Source organism: Haemaphysalis longicornis, unplaced genomic scaffold (assembly GCF_048455015.1).
Source record: "Haemaphysalis longicornis isolate Haplotype H1 unplaced genomic scaffold, Haemaphysalis longicornis Haplotype H1 scaffold_6, whole genome shotgun sequence".
In the NCBI taxonomy this organism is placed as follows: Eukaryota; Metazoa; Arthropoda; class Arachnida; order Ixodida; family Ixodidae; genus Haemaphysalis; species Haemaphysalis longicornis.
The window spans coordinates 28,701,125-28,727,473 of NW_027526407.1; the positions used below are offsets into that span (position 1 = coordinate 28,701,125).

The window sequence follows — 26,349 nt, forward strand, 5'->3', positions numbered from 1 at the left end:
ACGACGTCATCGACCCGGCGCAAGACCACCGAGAGAAACACGGCAATCCATCACCCTCCTTGATGTACGTGCAGTCATTGGCTGCGCTAAGCCCTGCGCGCGCTTTTTTTTAGCACTCGACGCGCATGTTCCGCCCACCAGGTTCCGGTTGCACGGTGAGCGCTGTCACTGTGGTTCGCGTTCGCGGCGCTGCACTGGGCAGTGTCTCATGCGTCATAGAGGCGCGTCAGAGCCAGAAAGAACTGCGTCAGAGCGCGGCAGTGTGGCGGCAAGGTATGGTTGGTGAGCCAGGAGAGAAAGTGAAATCTTTTTTTCGTGTTTGTGCGGCCCCTGCTTTACGCAGAGGTGTAATATTTGGTATACGTTGTCGTGAAGGGGTACTCTAGCGATTGCGCGATTGAAATGGCGACCTTCGGAAGCCTACTTAGGGCCCCTTTAACCTGAATGTAAACGAGAAAAAACCATGAAAAGTGCTACGTTTACTAAGTGGTTTCCCTAAAACGAACATTTGAACGCAGCGTATGTAAACAGCTTGTAAAAAGGTGTTGATTGGTCCACGGTCTCAAGTATTAGCCTTCTTGCCCATAGCTGCGAACCCCCTGGAAGCTACATAAATTGCGGTTGTTGAGTCCATGTGATAGTAGAGCTTTGTTTCAGGACTGAACGCCAATGCAAATATCGGGCGATTACATATCAAGTGGCTGCGAATTCTCCCAACAGTGTTAGTAGGGGATGGAGGGGTTGGTGGCACATTTACGATTTGTGGAAGAGCGAGTGGGACATGTCAAAACTGCAGTTAGGATGCAGTCATGTGCATCAGCATCCACATATGCCTGCAGTGCTTGGTGTTGTGTGGCAAAAGCCCAAGCCAAGGTCAGCGACATCAGGGAATTCTATGTCTGGACATGCTGTGTCCAGACATCAACGGTTTCTATGTCTGGACATGCTGTGTCCAGACATAGACCCCATGGACTTTGGCTCCATCACCCAGTAATAGAGCCAGGGCGGTTCAGCTGCAGAAACAGCTGCTATCATATCAAGTGGCTTGCCCATATGAAATGCAAGAGCTGATACCTGCAGAGTGAATTCGCATCATTTGAACAGGCAAACAGAACAGTGCTGAACTGCTCATGTAGTGTGTTGAGCTGGGCTTGGACCTATAGTTATGGTGTCGTTGTTATGTGAGGGAGGCCAGTGAACGTGCGCACAGCACCCTTGTCTCACGCCGAACCACTCCTGCTTGCACCGTGTGTTGGAACTGCACCTGACGCACAGGTAATGGTAGCAATATGGAGCGTGCTGTGGACGACCAATTGTCCAGCAGCAGGCCCCACCAGATGAGATGGAGCAGATAAGGAGCAGCATTTGTCTGGCTTTCTAGTGATCAGATAGGGCCACAGAACTTGTGACCCTGATTCCATGATGTGTAAACCCACAAAGGTGACTAAAAATGGGAAATGAAATCAAGGGTTGGACGGAAGACCGTTTGGCCGGGCCCACGCCCAACGACAAAGGTGGCGTGAACTGGAATGGCTGAAAGCTGAGCAACAAATCCTGCGAGTTACTCGCCCTTATCGCCGAAGGGTAACCGCTCATCAAACTTGTGTCAAAGCATTTTTTCTCTTTTTGCGTGTGGCAGAAAATCTGTATCCTAGGTTGTCTGCAAGTTACCTTGCAGCTACAACTATGTCGGTACATGAGAAGGCAGTTTCTCTGTTAAGCCTTGAAGAAAAAATGGTGTTGAACCCTAAATGCAAAAATGCCGCCGCACTTCACTTGGATAGTATTGCACAGACTGATCCGCTATCAGAAAACACACAGCCAATTCTTGGTCTGATGGCTCAACTGATAGAAGCAAAGACCGAGTTTGAAAAGCCATTGTCGACGTTCGACATTGGCAAGCTTATCAGTGAGACTTTATCGGATAATTGGGCACCAGAAGCTCATAGATGCAACTGTCACTGCAGCGCAACTTTGCAGTTAAACTTGGTCGTGTCAACATATACGGGTTCCACCAACAACAAATCTGTGCTCGACTTTCTTTAGAAATTGTCGGACTACCAACAAGCCAAGGCAATTTCAGATAGTGTGCTGATAATAGTGTGTCCTGCCAGTTGCTTTGCAGGTGCCAGCTGGTGTTTGGAGATGTCAACAGAAGTCATTTGAGAACATGATAGACTTCAAAGAATGCTTTGAGCTGAAATTTCTGCCTCCTGGGTATAAGTAACGAATGAAAGATGAACTTTGTGATTGGACACAGGGAGAGAATGAAAGCCATTGCGAATATGTGTGTTCTATGCAGGGCAATGAACAATGAACTTTATTGGCATCATGTACAGAATACCCGATGCCGGAGGCCGGTAGAAAAAGCTATCTCAAGGACAGCTTGACGGAGCTGCGGGCCCCCGTTTTGGCACCAGCATACAACCGCGTTCCACAGTACATAAAAAATAATAAGCCGTGTAGAAATACAAAATCCCTTGCGCCATTAAAAAAAAAGAAAAACAACAACAACATAAGGAAAAGAAAAAATATATACTGAACAGATATATCACTCAATACAGGATCCGAAGGAAAATGTGAGCCCACTATAAATAGTCAAGCCTTGCGAAAAATCATACACAAAAGGAAATGTACACCCACGGCAGCACTAAATCACTCAATACATATAGATTACCTTTATAATATATGCATATAGAGTTACATTACTCTGCAATACAGAAATACATACAGATTACACAAATAAATCATTGAATACACGACTGAAAAAAAAGATAAGCTGGTTATAAATCGCCATGCCTTGCATACTACACCGACATATTCACTATAGCTGAAGCTTATAGGCATGCACAAGCTATTATATTGTGTCAGTGTGGTTATGTCGTTGTACAAGTTTTAACGTTCCAAATTTTGCAGTTTTGTGTTTTATAAGGCTGAGAATTTCTTTTAAGGTTGGACAGTTAATCAAAAAATACATGTTTCCTCTTTATTTCTTGTTTATAGGTTTTCGTTAATCTAAAGTTGTATATCTTCTCGAAAGGCATTACATTGTACTTTTCAAACAACGGGTAGGTGTGATAATGTGAAGGCACGTTCTCTACAGCACGTAGAAATTTTTTTTGCAGAGAATACATTTTTTGTATGTTTTCCTAGTTAGTGGATGACCAAACTAAATGGCAATAGTTTATTCTTGAGAAAAATAAAGAGTTGTAAATTAATATCATTATGTCTCGGAAGGATCACGCGATTCCGGTAGACTATCCCCACTACTTGAGATAACTCACTTGACATTGTGTCGATGTGCTCATTCCAAGGCAGGTTTTCCTGGAAGACCACTCCTACCGTTTTAATGTTGGGTACAATATCAACCAGGGTCGAATTCAGCAATATTTATTGTGTTAATGTTACCTTCTTATTTTTACTTCTGAATATTACAGATTTGGTTTTGCTCGTGTTTATTTTCAGATGGTTTGCCTCAGTCCAGCTATTTAGATTTTCTAATACAAAATTTGGTTTACCAACTAATTGGTCTCGCGAATTTCCTTGTAAAAATATGCTGATGTCATCAACATAAATAACATAAATAATAAATGCAGCACTAGGGCTAATGCTGACCCCGTCATTAATATAGATAATAAAAAGAAATGGTCCCAGGATGCTCCCTTGTGGTATACCAGAAGATAAAGGCAGTAGATCGGAACTGTTTGCTTGCGGTGTTCTAAATAAGACATATATAGGTGGGCAGCATTCCCTCAAAAACTACAATGTTCAAGATTTTTAATTAAAATTTGGTGATTTATGCGATCGAAAGCCTTAGAGTAATCAAAATGAAGTCCAGGAACCAGGTCTCCTTCAAGTGCTGCCAAAATTGCCTCTTTTTGTTTATTAATGTCAACTCTGTACTAAGTCCTTTATGGAAGCCAAACTGTGAACAGTTTAAGAGACCGTGTTTTTCTTCAATATCTCTATGATGATGCAAAATAACTTTTTCTATCACTTTTGAAATGACCAGCAGTATAGACACGGGGTGGTAACTTGCCATTACGTTTTTGTTTCCTTTTTGTGCAAGGCTGTTACACTGGCTACTTACATTTCACGAGGGAAAAAAATGTGGGTAAGTATAGGTGCGAGTAAATCGGAGGTGTACGTTCTGGGTTTAATTTAAAAGCCATTGATGTCTTTAGCTGTGCTTGTTTTTAAATTACGAATTATATTGACTACTTCAGCCCCATTCACAGGCTTCAGGAAAATAGAGCTGCTGTTATGCGCAATATTTTCAACGTCATTCTGCACTGTAGCAAGGCGTGAAACACCAACAAAGTATTGATTAAACGTGTCTGCCAGAAACTCCCCTGTCAGCTGTACATAATTTACAATTACTTTGCTCACTTTATCAGGTGGAATGTGACGTTTTAAGACAGAGTTCAACCTTTTCCAGATAAAGGTGTGCCCATCAGCAGATTGAAACAGGTTAGAGTAGTAATCACGTCTCGCTTTTTTTAAGTCCCTTTCGAGGCAGTCATGAATTTTCTTGAAATCCCGAAATAAATTTGGGTCTTTGCTTTTAATGAATCACCTGTAGAGTTTTTTTTCTCGTATTCTTTTCATAAGCTCAAGGCTAACCCATGGTTTCCATACGTTATTACGTCTTAATATTCACTTAAGAAAACCAAGACTCATATATAGAGCTTAAAATAACAAGAAATGTTTCATAGGAACTGTTTGCGTCATTACAAGACAACACATCATCCCAATCCACTAGCTCTATTCCTTCCCGAAATGACAACAGAACATGCTCCGAAATTTTTTGCACTTCTTGTGTTGGCTGCCATATCTTCCGCAGTTTTGTTTACAGCAAATGAATATCGGCAAGTGATCACTAAGGTCACACATTAATACACCGGCTTTGATCTTATCGATGTCAAATTCATAAAGAAAATTTCAATAAGTGATGACGACTCAGCGGTTACTCTTGTGGGTACATCGACTACATTTATAAGAGCATAAACCTTCAACAGAACATCGAGCTTGTATGCCATGGCACCATTTTTCAGTATATTTATATCTATGTCCCTGCCACAGATAAGAGAGAGGCAATTTAAAGTAGAAAATTAAAAAATTTCTACTAGGTAATCTAGAAAATTTGACACTGAGCCACTTGGAGGACGGTACCAGACTGTTATAAGAGTGTTGTCTACAATTAATATCATTATTTCACAATCGTTTGTGCTTACAGAAAACCCTTGCAGTATCTCGCAAGCAAATTATTTTTTTACTAAAATGCATATGTCACCACCATGACTTTTGGTGCAGTTTAAGAAGGTGTTATACGATATACGATCGAAGGCGAAAAATGGTAGTGTCTTAAATGGACCACGTTTCTGTTAGCAATCTTGCATCGAAGGATTGCTTGATTTGTTCAAGATATAAGCACAGAGCTGATTCCTTATTTCTTACTGATTGTATGTTCAAGTGAAAACATTTGAAGGATTTTATTAATTCCTTTCCTCTGTGTTTTTCAAAGGCACATGGTAGTACATATAACTCGGCATTTTTATGGTTCATGATTATGGCTTCATTGTTGTGGTGTTTACCGTAGTTTATCTAGGCCGCTTATGCATGTGACTGCAACAGGCTTGTCCTTATGGTCTTTACGAACAAGAACTCGGCCGTTGTTGTGCCAGGCGTGCTTTAGGTTTGCATCCTTTGCCCAGCTTTTTGCCTCTTGAGGCAAAGCACCAGTTCGTTTGGTCAGATTCTCGAGAATGTACACTTGATCATCCCGGCCACGAAGTTTATTCCTATTTTTCCTGTTTTCCCTGTCTGCCTGCCTTGCACAGCGGCAGGCAGACAGGTACTTTTCCTTTCTTGGATGGCAGATGGTGAATCGCTGCCACGGCATTGTCAGAAAGTGGCGGCACCTCAAAGTCAAGCATCAGTGCATTTACTTTGTTCAGTAGGTCTTCCTTTTCCAAAGGCATGATGCCATGGAATTCTAGATTGAGATGCCGGCTTCTCCATTCCATATTGTCGATTTCAGCTTCCATTTCACTGATATTACTGTTTTGGGTCTCAAGCTTTTCTGTCCGGCGCCTCAGTTCTTTGATATGCTGCTCATTCTGCTCGACCCGGTGTAGTAAGTCATCACATGGCTCGCTCCAGAACTGCAATAAATCCTCAATACCTAACACGGCATCTCTCAAAGGCCGCAGTTGGTCAAGTTTGTCGTTAATCGTAGCTAACAGGAGTCGTACATATTGTGTTTCAAGTTCTTCGCTTGGTTTCTTAACTGGTTTGCGTAGTTTGTTTCTCCTGCAAGCGGGACACCACCAAGCTAGCTGGTATGCCTCTCCCTTAGTTTTGATTGTTTTTTCCGATACTCCCGAACATACTCCCGTGTGGTATTCACAAGAACAGTCACTGCACTGAATTGTACACTTGGGGGCAAATAAGCACTTGTGGCATGTGGCGCATTGCTTATCAGATGGCATAATTACACGTTGGCAGCAGCCGAGGCAGCGGAAACATCAACGGTTATGGAGAAAAATTTGCTCAGAAACAAAACTAACCTGTGCAAAACACAAGACGAGCGTGAGTCCGTGCATGATGGGTGCTGCCGCTGCTGCCAAAATGTGAGGAGCCATTCCGGGTGCAACCACTTATAAGCTTGATCGGCGTCAGTAGCGCTTATGAGCCGACAGTGGCTGTAGTGCGGTCGTGGCAGTTCATCCGGGGCGCAAAATACTTTGTCGCGTTGACGGACATGCGCTGTAGAAATCCAGGCCGGGAACCAGTTTCAGGGCTGCCTCAGGGTTATCTGTGCAAAACACAGAAGACGAGCGTGAGTCCGTGCACAATGGCTGCTGCCGCTGCTACCAATATGTTACTGTACGAGCGAGCGAAACCAGTGGCACCTGAGGTGAAAAAGGTTGTCGGATCGTCTGACAATGCCACCCGAGGTTCCAGCCGTACTTGCAGTCCCGGCGGTTCTCCAACTTTGGTGACCCCGCCAAGGAGGCCACAGCTATACAAGCTTCGCTGCTCGCCGCGGAATCCTATTATTCGCCTCCGCCTAAAGAGGTGTGCCTAGAGGCTTTGTGTGCATGCGCCTACCCTACACCCCCGGGTGAGACCAGCTGAGGCCCCGCGAGAGGGGAGGAATGCCGTGAACTACAGAAGAAATGCCAGAGGCCAGCAGCAGAGAGCAGCACTCACCCCAGCGGTTTCACCGTGGGAAGTAGTTGTAGTGCTGACTCACCCCAGCAGTGTGGCGCGATTGTGGGAAGCGGTTGCAGTGCTAACTCACCCCAGCAGTGTGGCACCACTGTGGAAAGTGGTTGCAGTGCTGACTCACCAAAGTGGTGCGGTGCCACTGTGGGAAGCCGTTGCAGTGCTGACTCACCCCAGCAGTGTGGTGCCACTGCGGGAAGCAGTTGTAGTGCTGGCTCACCTCAGCGGCGCGGTGCCACCGTGGGAAGCAGTTGCAGTGCTGACTCACCGCAGCGGTGTGACGCAACCGTGGGAAGCGGTTGCAGCGCTCACTCAACCCAGCGTTGGGGTGCCACCGTGGGAAGTGGTTGCAGCACTGACTCACTCTAGCGGTGCAGTGCCACTGTGGGTAGTTGCAGTGCTGACTCACCCCAGCAGTGTGGTGCGACTGTGGGAAGCGGTTGCAGCGCTGACTTAACCCAGTGGCGCAGTGCCATCGTGGGAAGTGGTTGCAGTGCTAGCTCACTCCAGCGGCGCAGTGCCACCATGGGAAGTCGTTGTAGTGCTGACGACACATTGGGACAACAAAGCCGAACGACACAGTGGGACGACAGACACAAAGTTCACTCCTCCAGCTCCAACGGGCATAACATCGGTACTGGCCTAGTAACTTCTCTAACATGATTATCCATCGATAAGTGCACCAAGGATATCTAAATTACCTAGGAGAAAACAAGCGGTCCAGCAGTCCGAGAAGTCAAGCACATCCAGCTCAGTGAGCCCAGAAAAACACTCTAGCCCTGTCACAACGCACCGAACTGGCGCAAACGGCAGTGCTCTAGTCTTCGGGTCATCTAACCACCCAGGGGAACTTGGTGTGAAAACCCTGGCCAAACCTAATGAGAGGCGCTGCTCAATAATGCAGCAGTGCATGGATCCGCAGGCTCAGCAATGGACAGACATTCCCCCGCCCAAGCTGCCAAAACCCCAGAGGAAAACTCGGCGACGACGGCAGAGGGAGAAGCAAAGCCAACAAACACTCCATACCAGCTACCTTGGAAGAGGCCACACCTTATATGTACGTCGTGGATGGAGGTGGCATGGTGCGGGAGGCACACCAGCACCCACTAACGAAAAAAAATCAGCGCATGGTGAGCTGTTGGCCGTGGGCTCTTCGAGAGCATGCTGCTGCCTAGACCATGCACTGTTCATTACCGTAAAGGTAGCCAGCATGAGGATCCCCGTCCTACTGGATACTGGCACGACCGCTGCTGTGTTTGGGGACCTTGTCGGAGAACAGTGCTTCGCGAGGAAGATCAAATTCGCGAGGAAGACCATCCTAGCCCCTGGGCCAGGATGGGGCTAGTGCTGGGTGTAAAGGCTGGAAAATACCACTACGGCCCTGGAACGCTGCTAAACAGCTTTGCAGCAAGACCATTAATCGCTGTCAGGGTTGCTGGCAGCAGAAACCCCTGCAAGCAAGGTTCAAAATGGTTTGCAATCTTGCTGTCGTTTTCAGGAGTCGCGGAGGAAAAATCTCAGCTGGCAGCAAAACTACACCCCTTGGCAGCCATGACCACAGACGCTCCTGGGATGGTGAACAGTTTGGAATCAGACATCCAGACAGGAGATGCGTGTCCATTCCGCTTCAACCCCAGGCCGGCCGGCTCGCAACACTTCCCACACGAAGGAGGTTCTTTGAAGACCACTACAAATACACAAAACCAAAAAAACAAAAAGTTTCAGATGACATCTACTATTAGGTGTAAAGATGAACGGTGCGATAGCACTACTGGCATCAAGTTTGGTAGGTGAGGGGTGCTGTGGTGTGATGGCGTCCCTTGCAGTCAAACACTATGAACTCTGGTGAGTGCAATTAGAGAATTAGTTTTTTTATGCATCGCTTGGAACTAATTTTACAGCTCATTAAACTTCACTGTTTGAAATGGGCATTCAAAATGGTTCCTTGCCACTGGTGCCACCAAGGCTTAATAAGCTGTATAATAAGTTCCATGCGATGCATCAAAAAACTGATTCTCTTATTGCACTCACCAGGGTTCATAGTGTTGTTAAGTGTATATTACAGTTTTATGACCAACACTGAATTGTCCATTGTTCCTCCAAAAATAGTTTATTACCTCTAATTATTTCGGGAACTAATTGGCCAACTAAAAATAATGTCATATTTGAAATCAGGGGGAAAAAGCAGCAAAACTGACAAGTTTCAGAGTTTACTTAAAGATTACAAAGGTTTTTTAACACCACTGTCTCCCCTTAAAATGTATTTTACTAAATTAGTTGTGACAGAAATAAAAGCATATATAGCTTGTGACAATGAGTGAAAGTGCATCACTCCAACATTTTTAAAATTTCACTTGAAGAATGGTTGGTCATACAAATTGTTGTTTTTATTTTGCTTCCTTTTACAGAAAGCACAGCACATACTAAAGGCTTGATGCCTGACAAGGTCACCTGCTGAGGGTGGCAACAGGTTGCAGGCACAATGTACAAAACAATGCCCACTTGCAGTAGTACGCATTAAACACACATTGGGAGTCTTGTGCCCAAAGTACAAATGCAAAGCAATATCAAAAACACTCAAGAACTTACATAACCAAATGTCAAAAAAGAAAAGGAAAAACAGATGTCACTCATTATATAAGATCAAAACGCTGGCAGGTTTTTAAATGCAGAATAATAAATGAACGAAAAGTGAAATACAGTACAAATAGTGGCTATGCTTAAGCGGTTCACATTTATCTCTGTTTCACTTTACTTCATGCCACCGAACGCCTCCAGCTGCACCCGACAGAAGGTTCTAGGACGTTTTTATCTTATAGTTTTGTCCATCATCAACCAAAAGTTATGTATTGCTGAACGCTCGTTAATAAGAAGGGGAAATCAAACTGAGCTGCTGGCTGGCTGTTCTTTTATAAGGTATTGACCGATAAGGTTTTGTTCTATGGAAGTAACAGAATTAGGATTATCATGTACATAGGTATCCGTAATGTGCCACAATCTATAGTAATATATTTGATGTACCTTAAAAGTGAGTACTTTACAGAGAGTCCATGTGTGGATAGGTACCAGGACATGCCACAGTAATGTTTCTGTATTCTTAATGACTTCTTCTGTAGCAAAAGTAGTTTGATATAGTTCTGTGTTGCCATTGTGCCCCACACAAATACACAGTAAGAAAGCTTCAAAAAAATAATGTATGAAGCTGGGCAAGTCGGTGAGAATCCATGAAGAAAACGGCGCAAGGAACAGGACATGAGTGAAAACGAAGGGGGACGGGTGCTGTCTTTGTCTGCTTCCACTTGTGCCCTGTTCCTTGCGCTGTTTCCTTCATGAATGTATACTAAAGTGTTTTGTTAACTATACCTGCACGATATGATAAATTTTATATACTCAGCCCACTGTTTCACCAAGTTAAGCTGGTAATTTAAACCAAACACCAAAAAATTTTGCACTTTGAGATGTTTAAGTCTCCTAATTCAACAGACCGAAGTTGAAGTACAATCCAATGGTTCATTATTCAGTTCGAAGATAACATAATATGTTTTACTTGTGCTAATTGCCAAATAATTGCCATGCAATGAATGGGATAGATGACAGGTATTTGTTGATCCCGGTTTCCAAATGTAACAGGGTCAAAACAGTAAAGAAATGTATATTGGTGCCATCTGCATACATTATTAACTTGAGGGAGTGAGGGAGTAGATCATTTACATAAAAATTAAATGTTATTGGGGTGAGCATATATCCCTAAGAAGCATACTTTATTTTGGAGTTTAGCTGAAGGCGTGCCATTTACTAATACCCATTGGTGCTGATTTGTTAAGTACTTCTGAAATATTTTAAGGGGAGCACCACGAATAGCTTTCTGAAGATCGGTTAGAAGCATTTAGAAGTTCACAGGATGAAAAACTTTTTGGAGATAAAAAACAGGTCAGTAGTTTACGCTCTGCATTTAAAGGGCCAACACCCCTTAAATTGTCAACCTCTTCAGAACGTTATTCCACATAGTCTGCCTAGGAGGACTGCGATATACAAAATATAACAGCTGAAATACGCATATCCACGGCGCTAACGACGAACAAAAATTGGCGATTTTGAAACCGAAATTCACAACAGCATTGCCATTGGTGCCAGGCCGGCTGGAGCAAACCTGTGTGGAGCGCTTCGCCTTTCAGCAGCCCTAGGAGAAGCACGTCCAGTGGAGCTTGACCGGCTCTGGCTGGCCAGAGGAAAAAGCACCCGGCCAGTCGCCATGCGGTCTGCCGGCGGTGCAGTGTTGCCTGCGACACAGCTATTTTAAATGTTTCTAACTGATTAACAATTCATTTCACAGGGCTGCCAGTCATGTCCCAGGTGGTTTGGTGGTATGTACTCTACGTTCAATGTAAATTTGGCCGAGGTAAAATTTGAGTGCAGCTGGCCTTTCAGGTTTTTAACAAATTTCATTTTTGGTGTCTAGTAATGCCAGTTCCAATGACGTAGTCTCCCTGAATCCATAATGTGCCTCACAAGTATTATTGTATTTAGCTAGAAGAGTTAAAAGCCATACACAGTAAAAGCTCGTTATCACGAAGTTGAAGCGTCAAGATTACTTAGTTATAACTATTACTTCGTCATAGCCAGTGTGCATTTCTAACGACAATTTACATGCAGGAGGTGGGTTTACTCACCACCGAAACTCAAAGCAGTCCACGAAAGCAAAAAAACTAGCGAAACAAAAACAGGAACGAAATGTTATGTTCTTCAGGCTAAACGTATCAGCCATGATAATTCCACAGCACACAAACTGGTGGCTCACTTCGCTGAGAAAAATGCGTTGATAGATTTTTGCCACGTCTTCTTCAGGCGAATGATGGCTTTTTCAGCTGCAGCCGCAATTTCAAATCCGTCCTTGTCGTCACCGTGAGCGCGAAATAAACGACGCAGCCAGTCTGCCACATCTCGGTAGAGTGACTGGAGGAACATCAAGGCGCCCTACCGGGAGCTCGGATGAGACACGCACTCGCGCGTGCATGCACGCAACCTCACGCACGCACTTGCAGCCATTTTAGCATGATGCATTTGGTGGCCCCTAGCTAGTGCCATTTTGAATTACCACATCCGAGATGCAGTGTAACCCATCGCACGCTATAAGACATTGTAAAACGTTATAAGACCTGACGGGTATCAAAAATGGTCCATAAATGCTGGTTGTGGGAAAAAAGCTTTGTTAACCCTTTGCAAGAAAATTTTAGCTTCGTTACAATGAGGTCTTAAATACATAGATGTCTATGGGTATTTCAAGAGGAATTACGATTGCTTCATCATATGAATTAGTTAATTATATCCCGCTCTGTTAAACGAGGTTTTACTCTATCACTTCCTCAAATACCGTGGCAAGCAAACACAACACTGATAATGCCTGATAATTACTAGCTGTACAACCTTCTCACCCTTTTAAAGTGACATGACCCTAGCTGTGCTCAACTCGGAGAAAAATATTCCAGTTGCAAGCATTTTATTATTAAAGTTAGCTAAAATATCATCATAAGATCACCAGTGTATTCCATAGGTGCAGCGTGAAAATCACTAATCTGGCAACAGTACTGGGGGAAGCCTTATAATATGTCCCAATTCTCGTGGCATTGTAGGGGACAGCAAAGAATCTACTAAATTTACGTTTGGCAAAGACAGTGCCCCATCCACTGGGACCTGGACAGGCTTAAGCACCACTTTTTAGGGGTGAAGCCCCTTAGGGGCTGGGGCTGTTGGCGTCTCCTGTCGTCGTCGTTGTAATTGACGTTTCATGCAGTCACGGTACTAAAATAACACAGGAAACTCGTTTACACATCATGCTAGAACGTAACGCGTACTAAAAAACACCGGGACACTTGTTCACACCTCGTGCTAGAGAACTTCGTGCTTCAAAGACAAGAGGCTTACTTTTGCAGAAAAGATGTATAGCTCTACTCCCCAACGGTTTCATCTCTGTTGGCAAAAATGCCAAGGCGGCAAGAGTACACTTATACACTGCGTGCTTTGCCCCTCCCCAGGTTTCACATTAGTTGATATGGCCCGGGATTTTTTGCTTCCGCGAAATTACTCGTAATGGATAATGCAATACCCTTAATTTTTGAGTGTGTAGGTTCACGTTACTCGTTATGTATGTCTTAGCAGAACACAAAAATCAATATAATGACCTGATTTAGAAGTTTGTGGGACGGAACATCAAATGGTAGATAAATGTATGAAGAATGCCTTTTTTTTATTTTAACTACAAGATTGCACGTTTCATACCTCTGTCGGTCTTGTTCGATGGCTAGCTTCAAAAAAATGAAGCTGGCCGTTCTCTCTTCTGTAAAAAATGCTGTTGGGGTAGTTGGTTCATTGCTTAAGGAAAATCGAGCGCTACAAGCGAGGACAGAAAAAACGAAGAACTACGAGACAGATGCACTTCTACATTGTTTTTGTTCTCTCCTATTCTTTTCTTGATTCAGTTCAACTATAGTGTCCACCTCATACACCGTGCCCTGAGATTTTCAATTTTTATGCTCACAATTTGTGGTAATTTATCAGTTAAATTATTTACTTCTTCCCAATTTCTTTTATGGTTTCCTTGTAGGTATGGCATTAGGGATTCGTATTACACTGGTTCAGCATACTGAAGATCAATAGTAATTTGATTCTTGAATGCTATAGGCATAGTTTCTTGAATGCTAAAAGCATTCAATAACGGAGTGCTACATTTTATTTTATTTTTCTATTTTGTTCAGTATTACATGGTTATTTTATGGCTTTCACATCTTTCTTGTTTTTTACAATATTTTATTTTGGAACAACACATTCATAACCAACCTTGGGTGTGCACGAAAAAACGGTGGTTGATTCCTCTCTCATAGGAATCAGTAAGACATGAAAGTGAAATGTGCAGCAAAATCTCCAGCAAAAGCAGCATGATTTGCAGGTCGGCGGCTGTCATGTGGGTGTGCTTGGCATGTGACATCCTTCTGGCAGGTCGCTTCGGCAAAGGTGTGACCACTTCGGTCCTGCTCCGTGGTGTGTACGGCAGATAATTGTCTTGCGACGAGCTCAGCTTGTGGAACGCGAGAGGCAGAGTTCGTGGCTTGGACTGTTAACGTGCGAACGCGTTTGACTTCGTGATGGCGTTTCTCTTGACAGAAAATCAGTCACGTTCGCAGCATTTGCCCGTCAGTGTCATTGTTTTTTGTGACTATTAATACGACAGTTTTCTTACTAAAAAACGACGCAGCTTACGGTGCTTAATCGGGGCACCAACTGTCGGCGCTCGTAAGTGTCATGATGCACAACTTCTCCTCTCCTATACGGCAGCGCCATGCGTGTCAATGAAACTTTTCTGCCATTTCTCTTGTGTTTGTTGTACTGGAGTCATTTCCGTGATGAATATGATGTCACTTCACGCACCCGTACCCCGGCATAAAACGCTTTTGTGTTAAAAGAGCTGTAAGGCTTACTGGGATTACGTTCACAATAAACCGATTAGAAATTTGATGCACCTTTGGGCGATTGCAAACACTCAAGTGTGCCTGGCGATAATTTACAGTAAAAGGACAAGGGTTTGATGTCGTGCATGAGTTTTACAACATCAAGACTTTTGGGGGACGTGCCTGACTGCCATTTTTTAGTTAGCCGTGGTGGCCGCTACGAGGACTGGTACTATAAAAAGGCCTATGTGGTGCAGAAAAACAGCTGGTCATCAGCCTATTACTTCATTTTCATCCTTACACAGCTCATTTGAGTGAAGTTTGTGTTAAATGAGCTTTGAGTGTTATTCTGAGGCAACCCTTCAAATTAACCAGACTGGCATTTTGTCTTCATTTTGAAGGGCCTAAAGGAATTTCCAATAAAAAAGACAAAAACCTAAATACTGTGTGTCTCTCCATGTTGTGTCTTGTTTTCTTCAGTGCCTTTAAATCCTTAAAAGTAAGTACCAACCCACCTGAATGACAACTTTTTTGTCTACATGGCCCCTTTACAAATTTGGGAACATGTTCACGGCCTAACAAAAGCATCAATGAATTTAAGGGCCATGAGGACCAAATAGAGACTTGGTGGATTCTAAACACTGCCGCACTATAACACAAATCATGCTAATCTCAGCAGATGCTTAAACAGTAAAGCTAGATAATAAGAAAAATAAAAGAATGCCAACATTAGCCCCTTTCGTGCATTTATACCCGGGACATCACAGGGGAGAGTTTTGTGTGACTGGTGATGCCCTTCAAGCGTTACCAATAATAAACATGATTTACCCCTTGTAGTGGTACTTGTTCTATTTGATTGTATTAAGTGGTAGCATAGGGTCAACACACTGATTGCTCTATATTTGGAATCTCAGCAATGATATGACTGCTGATGTGAAGCAGAAAATTTGAAAGCTTGTCATGTAGTGGACGTGCACTTCACGGCTCACTGAAGGTGCCTTCCTCACGCTTGCTCGGGTGGTTCGTGTTACCTGACCCGCCGGATGTGATGCGTGACTTATCGTGTTCCATGCCTGCGCCGCCGCACCATCGGGGACCGGGGGGGTTTCGCCATTTCTCTTGGCTTAATAAAGGCACTTGAGTTCCAGCAACCGATTGGTGTGTACGCTTTTATCGTTGCTCGTCAGCTGACGAGACAGTCAATACTTTGGATTTTTTGGTGAAAACAACATACTTCATGTCAGAATGGAGTAGAGTCATTGAAGCTGACTTGCTTTGAACCAAGCAGGGGTGCATGTGTTCTTAACAGTCCCTTGAATGAATTTCTAAAGGGTAACAATAATAATGGTACGAAAAGTAGACATCAAATTTTTATGCTAAGTCGCGTAAATAATTGTTTCATTTTAATGCAGAGGTATACCTTATTTTACCACCACTTGTTCTATCATAAATGTAAGGTCTGCTAAATTTTTGCCAACAAAATATGTGTGATTCTGCAGTAACTTACCCATCAAGATGCTTCTCGGAAATCAAGTTACCGCAACACGGCATCGCCAACTTGGATCATGGCAAATGAGGAACCTAGAACAAAAAAAAAAAATTAGTTTTTCTTGGTTGCAATCTGAGCATAATTCCAACCGAAACTCCTAGAAAGCAGAGTTCACAGCAGCACCTTTTCACTGCTCACGTTGCAAAGACTTGAAAGCCTGCAAGCCTCTGTGTATTACAGTGTGAACTGGCTACGCAGTTGAGCAACTTCCAAAGAACCTGCACGCCATTCTCAGCAGTCAAGTGATAATACAAAGACTACCACTGTCACAGACAGGAAGGCAATATGGAAGCAAAGATACTGCACAACTCAGACCGGCTCAGGTCACTAGGAAAGAAAAGCATGCAGTTAAGTCCCCCATTTGAATATGCTGCAAAAGACGATCTGGGTAAAAAAAAATAACGCCTCAAAGGCATTTTTCTAAAGCAATCATATATGAAGCTGTCTCTTATCCCTAGAAGTGCACAGTGACACAGAAACCCACAAAAATGTCTTTTCATCTACTCAACTTATCGTGTTCAGATTTCACACAGCACTCCAACTTTTATAGGTTGCATTCAATGGTGAAGCACGCATGCATGCAACCATAAGAGTGCGCCATTACTAGTTACGTCCGGCTCCGCAGGATGACAGTACTTGTCCGTTCTAAGCACAGGATGTGTGTTGGACATTCCAAACTCTATCCCACCGAACACAATGTAATGCCTCGACTCCGACGTGAGTACGATTAATAACATCTCTGTTGACACCACCGGTGAAAATCGGGTTTAAATGGAGCAGACGACGCACGCCGGTGTTTTTTTTTCTGCAGCGTGCGGCACAAGCCGCACCATGTCCCTGGCACTTCAGCCATGTCTGTGGCCGTTTCCAGTGTTGCCAAGCAAAGAATTGACAGCTAAACTTTTCAGTGAATACCATCTATAGGGTTGGAAAATTTCAGCACCTACCTATGATGGATGTAGAATCATAAGATTTGTAGCTAGAGATCATTTCACCCGAGTTATTGCGGTCAGTGTAAAAGCACCGTCATCCGGCAATACATGAGCACAACACCATTGATAAGTTCTTACAGAAACAGTCTGGTATTTTCACTCTACACAGAAAACTATGCGTTCATCCCATTTTAGATGCGAGCGTGACAATGACCAAATGTGAATTGTCAGCCCGTAAAAGAGCAGTACAATGTTCTCACTGCAGCACTGTGGCAATGAAATATTTGTCTACTTGGAAAAAGGCTCTTTTAATTATTGCAAAAAAACTCGGGCAGTGCTGTCGTCCTAGTTGCTGCTAACACAACAGTGAAACCTCGTTCATTCATACTTCAATAATTTGAACTGTCAAATTTGGTTTGGCTGAGCTCTCAAAGCAGTATATGTATATAAAGCCAGTTTTTTTAACTCTTTCGTTACGGTGGAAAAATGGCCGATTTTGAGTGCTTCCACAAAACTATTTTTTTCTCTTGAGCTAGTGGACACATTTAGCATTGCTATGCATGTAATTGTAGCTTATAGATTGCTCTTACAAACACATACCAGCAGTTTTGTGAAAGGTACAATTACTTTGTTTTTTAGTCAAATAATCAGAAAAAAATGCACAAAAAAGTATACACGCAATGTATATAGGCGGTCATAATGAGCCTAAAAATTATTTTAGGAATTTTAAGATGTACAAATTGTTCCTACATTTCTTGGCTATGATTCAATATATATATCAACGCTGTACACCAAGTTTTGTATTTTTGTAGGCCCGTCAAAGTAGCGGAACTGACGGCTGTGCCACTCCTCGAAGCCACTCGGGTGTAAGTCGGTCATGCATCCAAGCACACTTTTTTGTGTTCTGACACAAAATCTTTTTCACTGTAGTGGTAAAAAAAAATAGAAAAAAAAAATACAGCGCTCTTGAGAAGTGTCGCGCATCGCTCCGTAGCGGTAATCTGACACGAGCGCCAGGCAATCATGAAGGTAAGAACGCTATATGACGCGGCGCATTTGACAAAATATCCCTACCGTACGTTGTCCAGACCCTACACATCAATGTAAAGCCGCAGTCGTCGGATAGGAAGCCCGTTTTGTTTATAAATACAGCGGGACGCCGTTTTCACACAACTCGCCACTACCGCGGGTTCAAATTTCACTCTTGCCGCAGTCTCTGCACGCGAAATATCAACAAAACATAATACAATCGAAAAATGAGTTGTCAATAAATACGCCAGATGGTGTTAGTTGTCCGACAGGCGCCGTTTTTAGCTTTCGCGAGACGTTTGAAATCGTCGGAACTCTGTGTCCGATGGACGCCACTTTCACACAACTCGCAACTATCGCAGGTTCAAATTTCACTCTTGGCGCGGTCTCTGCACGCGAAATATCAACAAAACATAATAAAATTTAAAAAAAATGAGTTGTCAACAAATACGCCAGATGGCGTTAGTTGTCCACCAGGTGCTGTTTTTCGCTTTCGCGGGACGTTTGAAATCATCGGACACCGGCGTCCGATGGCGCCACACTGAAAGAGTTAATGTGGCTAGGCTCTGTCACGGATAATCCAAACTACGCACCACCGCGCTGGCAGCTTGGAGCCTGGGCCACGGCTTGAGAAACAAACCCACTGCTACGCGAGGGCCTCCAAAAAGGAGAGAGAGAAGTTCAATTGAGGAAAAGTGACCTGAAACAGCTGGATCAGCCTTTTTGGCGCACGTTTCTTTCCAGACCATTGATGTCGACACGAGTTCAGGGTGTGAAATCGGTGTGACGAGTGACAGGGTGTGACGAGCTCAGTGTATGTGTGAAAGGGCTGACAGGTGGCATCACCTCTGAGGTTAGAGGCATAGAACCTGTTGCTGCCAAAGACCACGAGGAGGGGGCGGACGAAGCACCAGTGCGGCCACCGCTCGGAAGTAGTGACCGGATAGAATGCCACCAGTCTCCTTTTCAGCTTGGCAGTATACGCGAAAAGGAGGCCTTCTGCTGCCTTTGCCCGCTGGAGAAAAAAAGTGCTGGCTTTCGCCTGCGAGGATAAAAGGCAGGCTTCACTCACAGACTTCTTGAAGCACTGAGTTGCTGACATGCCCCATTGCTCCCAAATCATGTTGTACGGCTTTTGTTTGTTCAGACTGAGGTGACGGCCCCTTGCAGTTCAAATTAACGAGCACTTACTGTATTGTGAACTGTCTACAATTTGTTATGTATGCAAAGGGAAGTTATATTATTGCATTTGGACTTTCTTCTTATATTGTATAAGCGAATGAACATATTACGCAGAAATAATTTAACCCAAATCAATTGAATTATTTTTATACAGGATGTCGCCGAATCTGCAACACAAACTTCAGTACTTGACTTTAGTTCTGTATTTAGATACCCTAAGGGCCATGAAAAGCTTTACATAGGGGGGGGGGGGGGGGGGTGAGAAAACGAAAATTTGAATGTGTCATAGGATCGGTATACAAACAAAACCATGGTTAGAAAATATATACATATACAAGGCAACAATGCAATTTTTACACTTAGGTTTTGTACTCGGCAATAACAAAGGATATAAAATGTGTTTTAGCATAGACCAGGCAGCAAAATAGCATTTAACACTTCGTTTAGAAACAGATAAAGTCATAACGTAGGCAAGGCAATAAAAGAACATTAAACACTGATATGCGAGATTGACAAAAACAAGTTCGTTCTATTCGCGTAAGGTATACACTTATCTTGAAGATGTGATGTTTGAAAAGATCGTAAGTTTGTTGCAGAAACGATGTGTTCGGGCAACGTGTTTCACTCTGTAATGATCAGGACTAGAGATCAATTCTAGTATTCTTTTTTGTTCTTGCAAGAATTGGTTCGATCGCATGTTAAACAAGTTGCGCAAGACCCTGCAGGTGGATGGTTGCCCCGTTACAAAACGCGGAATAGCGCAACACACTTGTGTACTGGAACGAGACGTTTCGTTGGGCACTACGTTAGTGCGTAAGGAGAACTTACAATTCTGAAAAACACACACGACATAAGTTCCGCAGTTTATATACGCTATTCTAAACAAAGTAGGAACCGAACGTGGAGGTAGGTACACAATCCGGCAGGACTTGCCACCATTCAATGCTCCAACTAGAGTTCCCTCTAATCCGGTACTACGATCACCGAATGCTCCAAAACGAAAATCGTAATTACTCACGCAGAGCTGAACGAAGACGCACACTTGCAGGAACACATGATAACTAGAAAAGCAACACATACTGCCCGATCGCAACCCACGGACGCTGGATGACCGTGCACAACAAAACTCCCGCGCAGGCTCGTCTTGTTGCGGATACTTGGCTAGTTTTTTGAGGACCTCGAAAACATTAGTGAAGAAAATCTAGCCGCACAATCACAAAAAGATATTCAATGAACTTCTCCTATTTCACAGGTGACCAAAAGCAGCTTTTTATTTAGAGGTGAGCGCTGACTTCCACGGAAACTTGCGGCTGGCCGATTACGGCCAGGATGGGCCAGGTCAGGACAGGTCAGCCAGGTCGTTAGCCAAACCGAGTATCGCGTCCGGTCAACGTTGGTCCGGTGAACGGTTTTGTTTCGATTGCACGAAAGTTCATTACCGGCAGCCTCGCCAATTCGAAGCTATAGACAGCCAGGCGTCGAAGCCGGTATTAAACATCTTCTGAGCACTTTTTGTGAGTATTTTAACCGTAGCGCGACTTAAAACACCGCATCAGCTGCGGCTTCACTCCCGAATTGGTCGGCGTATGCACGTCCGGCTAGACAACGAAAACACGATGGCGTCATGTGGGGGCTAGACGAAATGGACCGCTCAAGTACGTAGTTCTTCGGTAGCGTTTCTACGCAGCAGCTGGTAGAACGCGTCGGCGCCTGGACCGCACAGTCATGGCGCCTCGAAAGGGGTGGCGAAGGAAGCTTGCAAGCAGCGCGGCGTCCCTCCTGACAGGTTAGTGCAGGGCGAGCTCGACTAAAGTCCTTGTAAAACCTGCGGGGGCGTTCCGTTTAGGCTTCGACGGTCCCACCTGCGCCTTCTGCGGCCGGCCCAACAGCGACGATATGGTCGGGGAACTGCTGAGCACGGACTCGCTCCACGCGCACTACTTTTGCATGGTGAGTGGTCTCTTTAACAGCATTGCTTCCCGTTCTCGGCGGCGTGGTGTGAATTCGCACGCGTCGTGCAGTTGTTTTCGAGCAGCCTTCCCCAGAACGGCCCGGAGACGGACCCGCTGCGCGGTTTCGAAGAGGAGCACGTCAGGGCGCAGCTGCGCAGAGGCCAGGTAAAAGCGGTGCTGCCGCTGGTTGTTTGACCGGGCTGACCGCCTGCTTCTTCGCCACGCAGCCCTGTGCCTTTTGCAAGGGAAAGAAGGCCACGGTGGCCTGCTGCTCGAAGGCCTGCAAGAAGGTCTTCCACGTCGCCTGCGGCCTCGCCAACGGATGTCTGCTGCAGTTTTTCGACCAGTTCCGGTAAGCTCGCATTTAGGAGCGAAGCTGCGTGTCTGCGTGTGCGCTCAACGAAAGGCTTCCAAGTGTTCAACCTCCCAAAATGGTCCCGAGAAGCTCCATGCATAACTTGTTAGAGTGTGAGGTAAGGTTGCCACCTTTCTCTGGGAAAAAAAAAAAAAAGCGGCTTATCGCGGAAGGGGGGGGGGTCTAGCACATGGTATATAGAAGGTTTGTGAACATCTTCGACAGAACTCTGTCTGGTTGGGTTAAACTTACAAGGCAAATACACCAACCAAGGGCGTTTATTCAGAGCGGTCCCAACGTTTCGGAGTCAACATAAACCCGATGTTCCCCTCTGGCCTATTGTGGACTTCACCACTTCGAGCCCTGTCCAACTTCCTTCATCAGGTTCTCTCCCCTCTCGTCAGCAAAACGCCCACCCACGTCAAGAACACCAGCCACTTCGTCGAACTTGTCTCCGAAGTGTCGATCGACCGTGGGGACAGACTCGTCTCTTTTGACGTCGTGTCGCTTTTCACCAGCGTCCCTGTTTTCCTGGCCGTCGCAACCGCCACAAGTGCCCTCGAGAACGACGACAGCCTGAGCTCCAGGACCTGCCTCAGCGTCGGCGAGATAACGCAACTTCTGCAGTTCTGCCTGCAAAGCACATATTTCTGCTACAAGCAGGAATATTTCAGGCAAGTAAATGGAACTGCGATGGGGGCAGCTATTTCCGTGACCATAGCCAACCTTGTAATGGAAAAAATTGAAAGGACCGCTCTGGAAAATTTCTCCGAAAAGCCCAAGGTGTTTCTCCGGTACGTGGACGACTGCTTTTGTGTCATCAAAGAAACAACAGCAGACAACTTCCTGTCGCAGCTAAATTCGATTGAACCGGCCATCCAATTCACCATGGAAAAAGAAACGAACAGCACCTTACCATTCCTCGACGTTTTGATAAAAAGTCAGCCAGACGGACTAAATTTCACAGTATACAGGAAATCCACCCACACCGGCCGCTACCTGCAATTCGATTCCTGCCACCCAAATTCCCACAAATCATCTGCTGTCTCAGCTCTCTTACTTAGAGCTAGAACTATATGCTCAACAGAAGAGGACCGGAAGAAAGAAGAAAAAGCCGTAATCGCTGACCTGAAGAAAAATGGATACACGAGCAACTTCATACGACGCGTCAAGCGCCGTCTCCCTCAGCCGGGCTGCAACCAAGGAAATTCCTCTGCACTGACGCCGCCGGTCAACAACCCCTCTCCTGTCTCCACCGCCCCACCCCTTCCGCACGCCGACCCACCCGTATTTCCGTCCCCTATGTTAAAGGAACGAGTGAAACTTTATCCCGCATTCTTCGCAAGGAAGGCATTGTCATCTCCCACAAGCCAGTGTCAACTCTTGGACGGCTCATACCTTGACCTAAAGAGCGGCCGCCAAAAGAAAAATCCCAAGTGGTCGTCTACAAAATTGCTTGCGCACAATGCCCCTCTAGTTATGTTGGGGAGACCATGAACTTCCCGGAACGCCTGTGCCAAGACAAAAACGACGTTCGCAAGACCGACACGCAGCGCAGTGCATTGGCCGAGCACTGTGAAAAAGCTGACCACAGGATTAACTTTGACAGCGCGCAGGTGATTGGCACCAAAACCAATTACTCACAAAGATTACTGCTTGAGTCCTGGCACATACAAGCGAACCGGCAAGGCCTGAATAGATCCCTCGGAGCCCTTCCCACCATCTACGGCCACGGCCTCCGACGCGCAAGGGCAAGAATCCAGTAAGAAAAAAGAAAAAGTAGAAGACACCTATATAACCGCTGCTTCTTGTTTGTACACAGTCGCCCCTGATGAAGGAGCCGAGTTGGCTCCGAGACGTTGGGACCGCTTTGAATAAACGCCCTTGGTTGGTGTATTTGCCTCTTATATAGAAGGTTCCATTTCTGCCCAAGAAAAGACGCCGTGTTTTTTTTTTTTGTTTTTTTTTAACATGCAATGCTATTTTCGTAGCGTTTTCCTAGTGAGAAATCAACGTAACGTTTGTGCTGAAAGTGACTGAGGTATCCGTTATTGCTCTGAATGTGCTGCACTGAAAAGTAACTACACATACTTTGTCCATCAAAGCTCTTCTTTACCCGCCGCGGTGACTCAGTGGCTAAGGTGTTGTGCTGCTGAGCACGAGGACGTGGCTTTGATTTCTGGCTGCGGCAGCCGCTTTTCTGATGGAGGCGAGAAGGAAAAACGCCTGTGATTTCGGCGCATGTCGAAGATCCCCAGGCAGTCAAAATTTATCCGGAGTCCTGCACTGCAGCGCGTCATCGTTTGCATTGTGTCGGCGCCTTAACCCCTACAGTCAATCAATCAAAAGCCCTTCTTTGCACCTGAATCCACCGAACGAACGTTAAAAAGTATGCAGCTTAAGATCGAATGTGTTTGATATTTATATATACATGCACGCACAGTACTATGGAATACACCAGCAACGCACAATGCTCACCTTCTCCTATTTGCGGAACTTGAATGTATATTTAGGATTAGACGGCGGCTCGGATGAGTTGCCTCATTTTCTATTGCCACCTCGGCAGCAGCATTTTGTGTTGTCCCCCTCCCTTGGTCCCCCTCCATCTCGGGGAGCGCGCTCGCCCTCGTATTCTCTCTGCTCTCGTGTCTTTGCACAGCTTGTCGACACGGATTTATTGTCGTAGTTGCCGAATTGACATGGACAAGCACCCAGCCAATGAGAGCCGGTTTTAGGTATGGACCGGCAACTGGCCCAGTCTCTAGACAACCCTTCTCTGTCTTCGTCTTTTATGCGCTGTTTTCACCATGAACATTCACCGACTTGCCCAGTTCGCTGCACTCTAAAAAACCGGTCAGGCCGGTCAAAAACTGCGCAGGTGGCAACCCTAGTGTGAGGAGACATGACTAGGGAAGGCCAGCGTGAGATGCAGCGAAAGTGCAGTGTCCAGCGCATGTAGTACTGTGAAGAAATGTTTTTTTTCCAGAAGTCTTGCCTCAGGTTTTTGGATTTTTAGGGCAGCCAGAATGAAGACTGCGCACACATGCATTCTTTGTTGATTCCCACAGTTGCACACATTTCCTGAGGGTTACAACGTATCAAGCAATCCCGCAAATGTGTTTGTGTGTGTTTCTGTCCATTTTTTTTAAAACTTTCAATTTTCCTTTTTAAAATTTCTACTTGCACACGGTAAAAATGGCCCACTACTTCTCCTGTGCTGCCCTCCCTGGCATTATTAGCAGCCGCCAATGAGCCACTCAGTTGCAACCGTGAGCTACGTTCGTAGCGAGGGCCCAAGTTGTGCAGTCTCTGTGCCACAGGTAGCGTAAGTTTCACCCTCTGGTTGTCTGCCCCACACAAGTCGTAGACACAGAAGTCGCAGTCCGGGGAAAACACAAACTGCCAAAAAACATGGCTGCCACTCCAGCAACTGCACCCCAAGTTGCCAGAGTGGCACGAGCTTTCACCACAGAACAGGGAGGATTTTAGAGAAGCAAAGGTCTCGCTTTGCCTGTACTGCCAGACAAAGCGTAGTGGCGGCGTCGTGAACTACCGAGGACGCCCGCTTGATGGTGCTGTAAACACGGCTTTGTAAACATGGCGGATGCTTTTTGCACAGGCTGCTTGAGCTCCTTAAAAACATGGCTGCCCTTGCACGGCGGCCGCCGGCTCGCTGCTCCACGGCCGGACTCGGCTCTCCTCCTCCCGCGCGTGAAAGGAGCGTCGAGTCCGGCCTTGGCTGCTTTTGCTGGTTCCTGGCTGGCAGGCTGGCCGCGTGTTTACTTGCGCCGCGCTAGTGAAGTGATGTTATGCCAGGTGGCCAGATGGCCTCGACTGGCACAGACCACAGTGAGCAGCAAGTGAGAACAAATCGTTTATTGACATCTGCAAGTTTACAGAGGCCAGGACATCATTTCATTTCGATCGCTGCAATTGTACGTCGCTTTCGTGACTTTTTTTTTTTTTCGTTAAGATTTTTTTTGCGCTAAGATTTCGAACGAAGGGCACATTGCTTCCAATATTCTGCTGCCCGTAGCGGAGTGCATAACACTCACCTTCTGTTGGAAGAATCAAATATTCTGGCCTCGACAGCTGTCTTCCGATGCAGAATTTCCCACATTTGTCACTCCATAAGCACTCAATTTCCGTATTTTGCCAGTCCTCTCAACAACTGATGGGCGCAAAAGCACATAACAGCAATAACAGTCACGAAACCAGTGCTCCGCGCACATAGAAACGGTGGGCCGTTGCAGCGGTTTCAATTTGAATTGGCGGCTTTGTAGTTGCGAATTCAGAAGCGAGGTGGTGCACCAGTCGGCTGTTCGTAAAGAGTTGCGTACATTTTTGCTCAACGAATGTTTGATGCGGAACTTGTTAATAATATTTTTAAACAACACATTGTAAGCGAACTTAGTTGGCTGTCTGAGTCACGGCATGAATGTTTTGTATTCTCTACCAAAAATAACCTTCCGGTTGCGCCGTCTGGTGGACTTGATGGTCGAAAACTGCGCTGTAGGTTGATCATGTGGGGCGTCGATTTTTACGCCGCCTATAGGGAAACCAGGGAACGTCCAAGCTTGAGAGGCCTGCTTCTACCTCGGTGCATAGAATGCACTTACGTATATGAAGGTGCTGACCATCGTTTGTATAACCCAAGTTAAAAGCGCCATTACGACAA

The 26,349-nt window shown here is 45.3% G+C and overlaps 1 protein-coding gene and 1 pseudogene across 2 annotated transcripts in view; both read right to left on the reverse strand.

Annotated features, from left to right (window-relative positions):
• LOC144142389 (uncharacterized) overlaps positions 1–25,446 on the reverse strand; it is a 462,336-nt gene extending 436,890 nt beyond the window's left edge. Inside the window, exon 1 of the mRNA XM_077673870.1 lies at positions 25,139–25,446. Within this exon, the coding sequence (XP_077529996.1) occupies positions 25,139–25,314 (176 nt within the window). The 5' untranslated portion in view covers positions 25,315–25,446. The remainder of the gene's footprint in view (positions 1–25,138) is intronic.
• On the reverse strand, positions 218–21,172 carry LOC144142396 (uncharacterized; annotated as a pseudogene). Its single transcript, XR_013316980.1, has 3 exons — positions 20,383–21,172; positions 16,180–16,253; positions 218–6,817 (listed from the first exon to the last, which is right to left on the reverse strand). The product of XR_013316980.1 is annotated as an uncharacterized LOC144142396 (transcript).
• Positions 25,447–26,349: the final 903 nt, after the last annotated feature.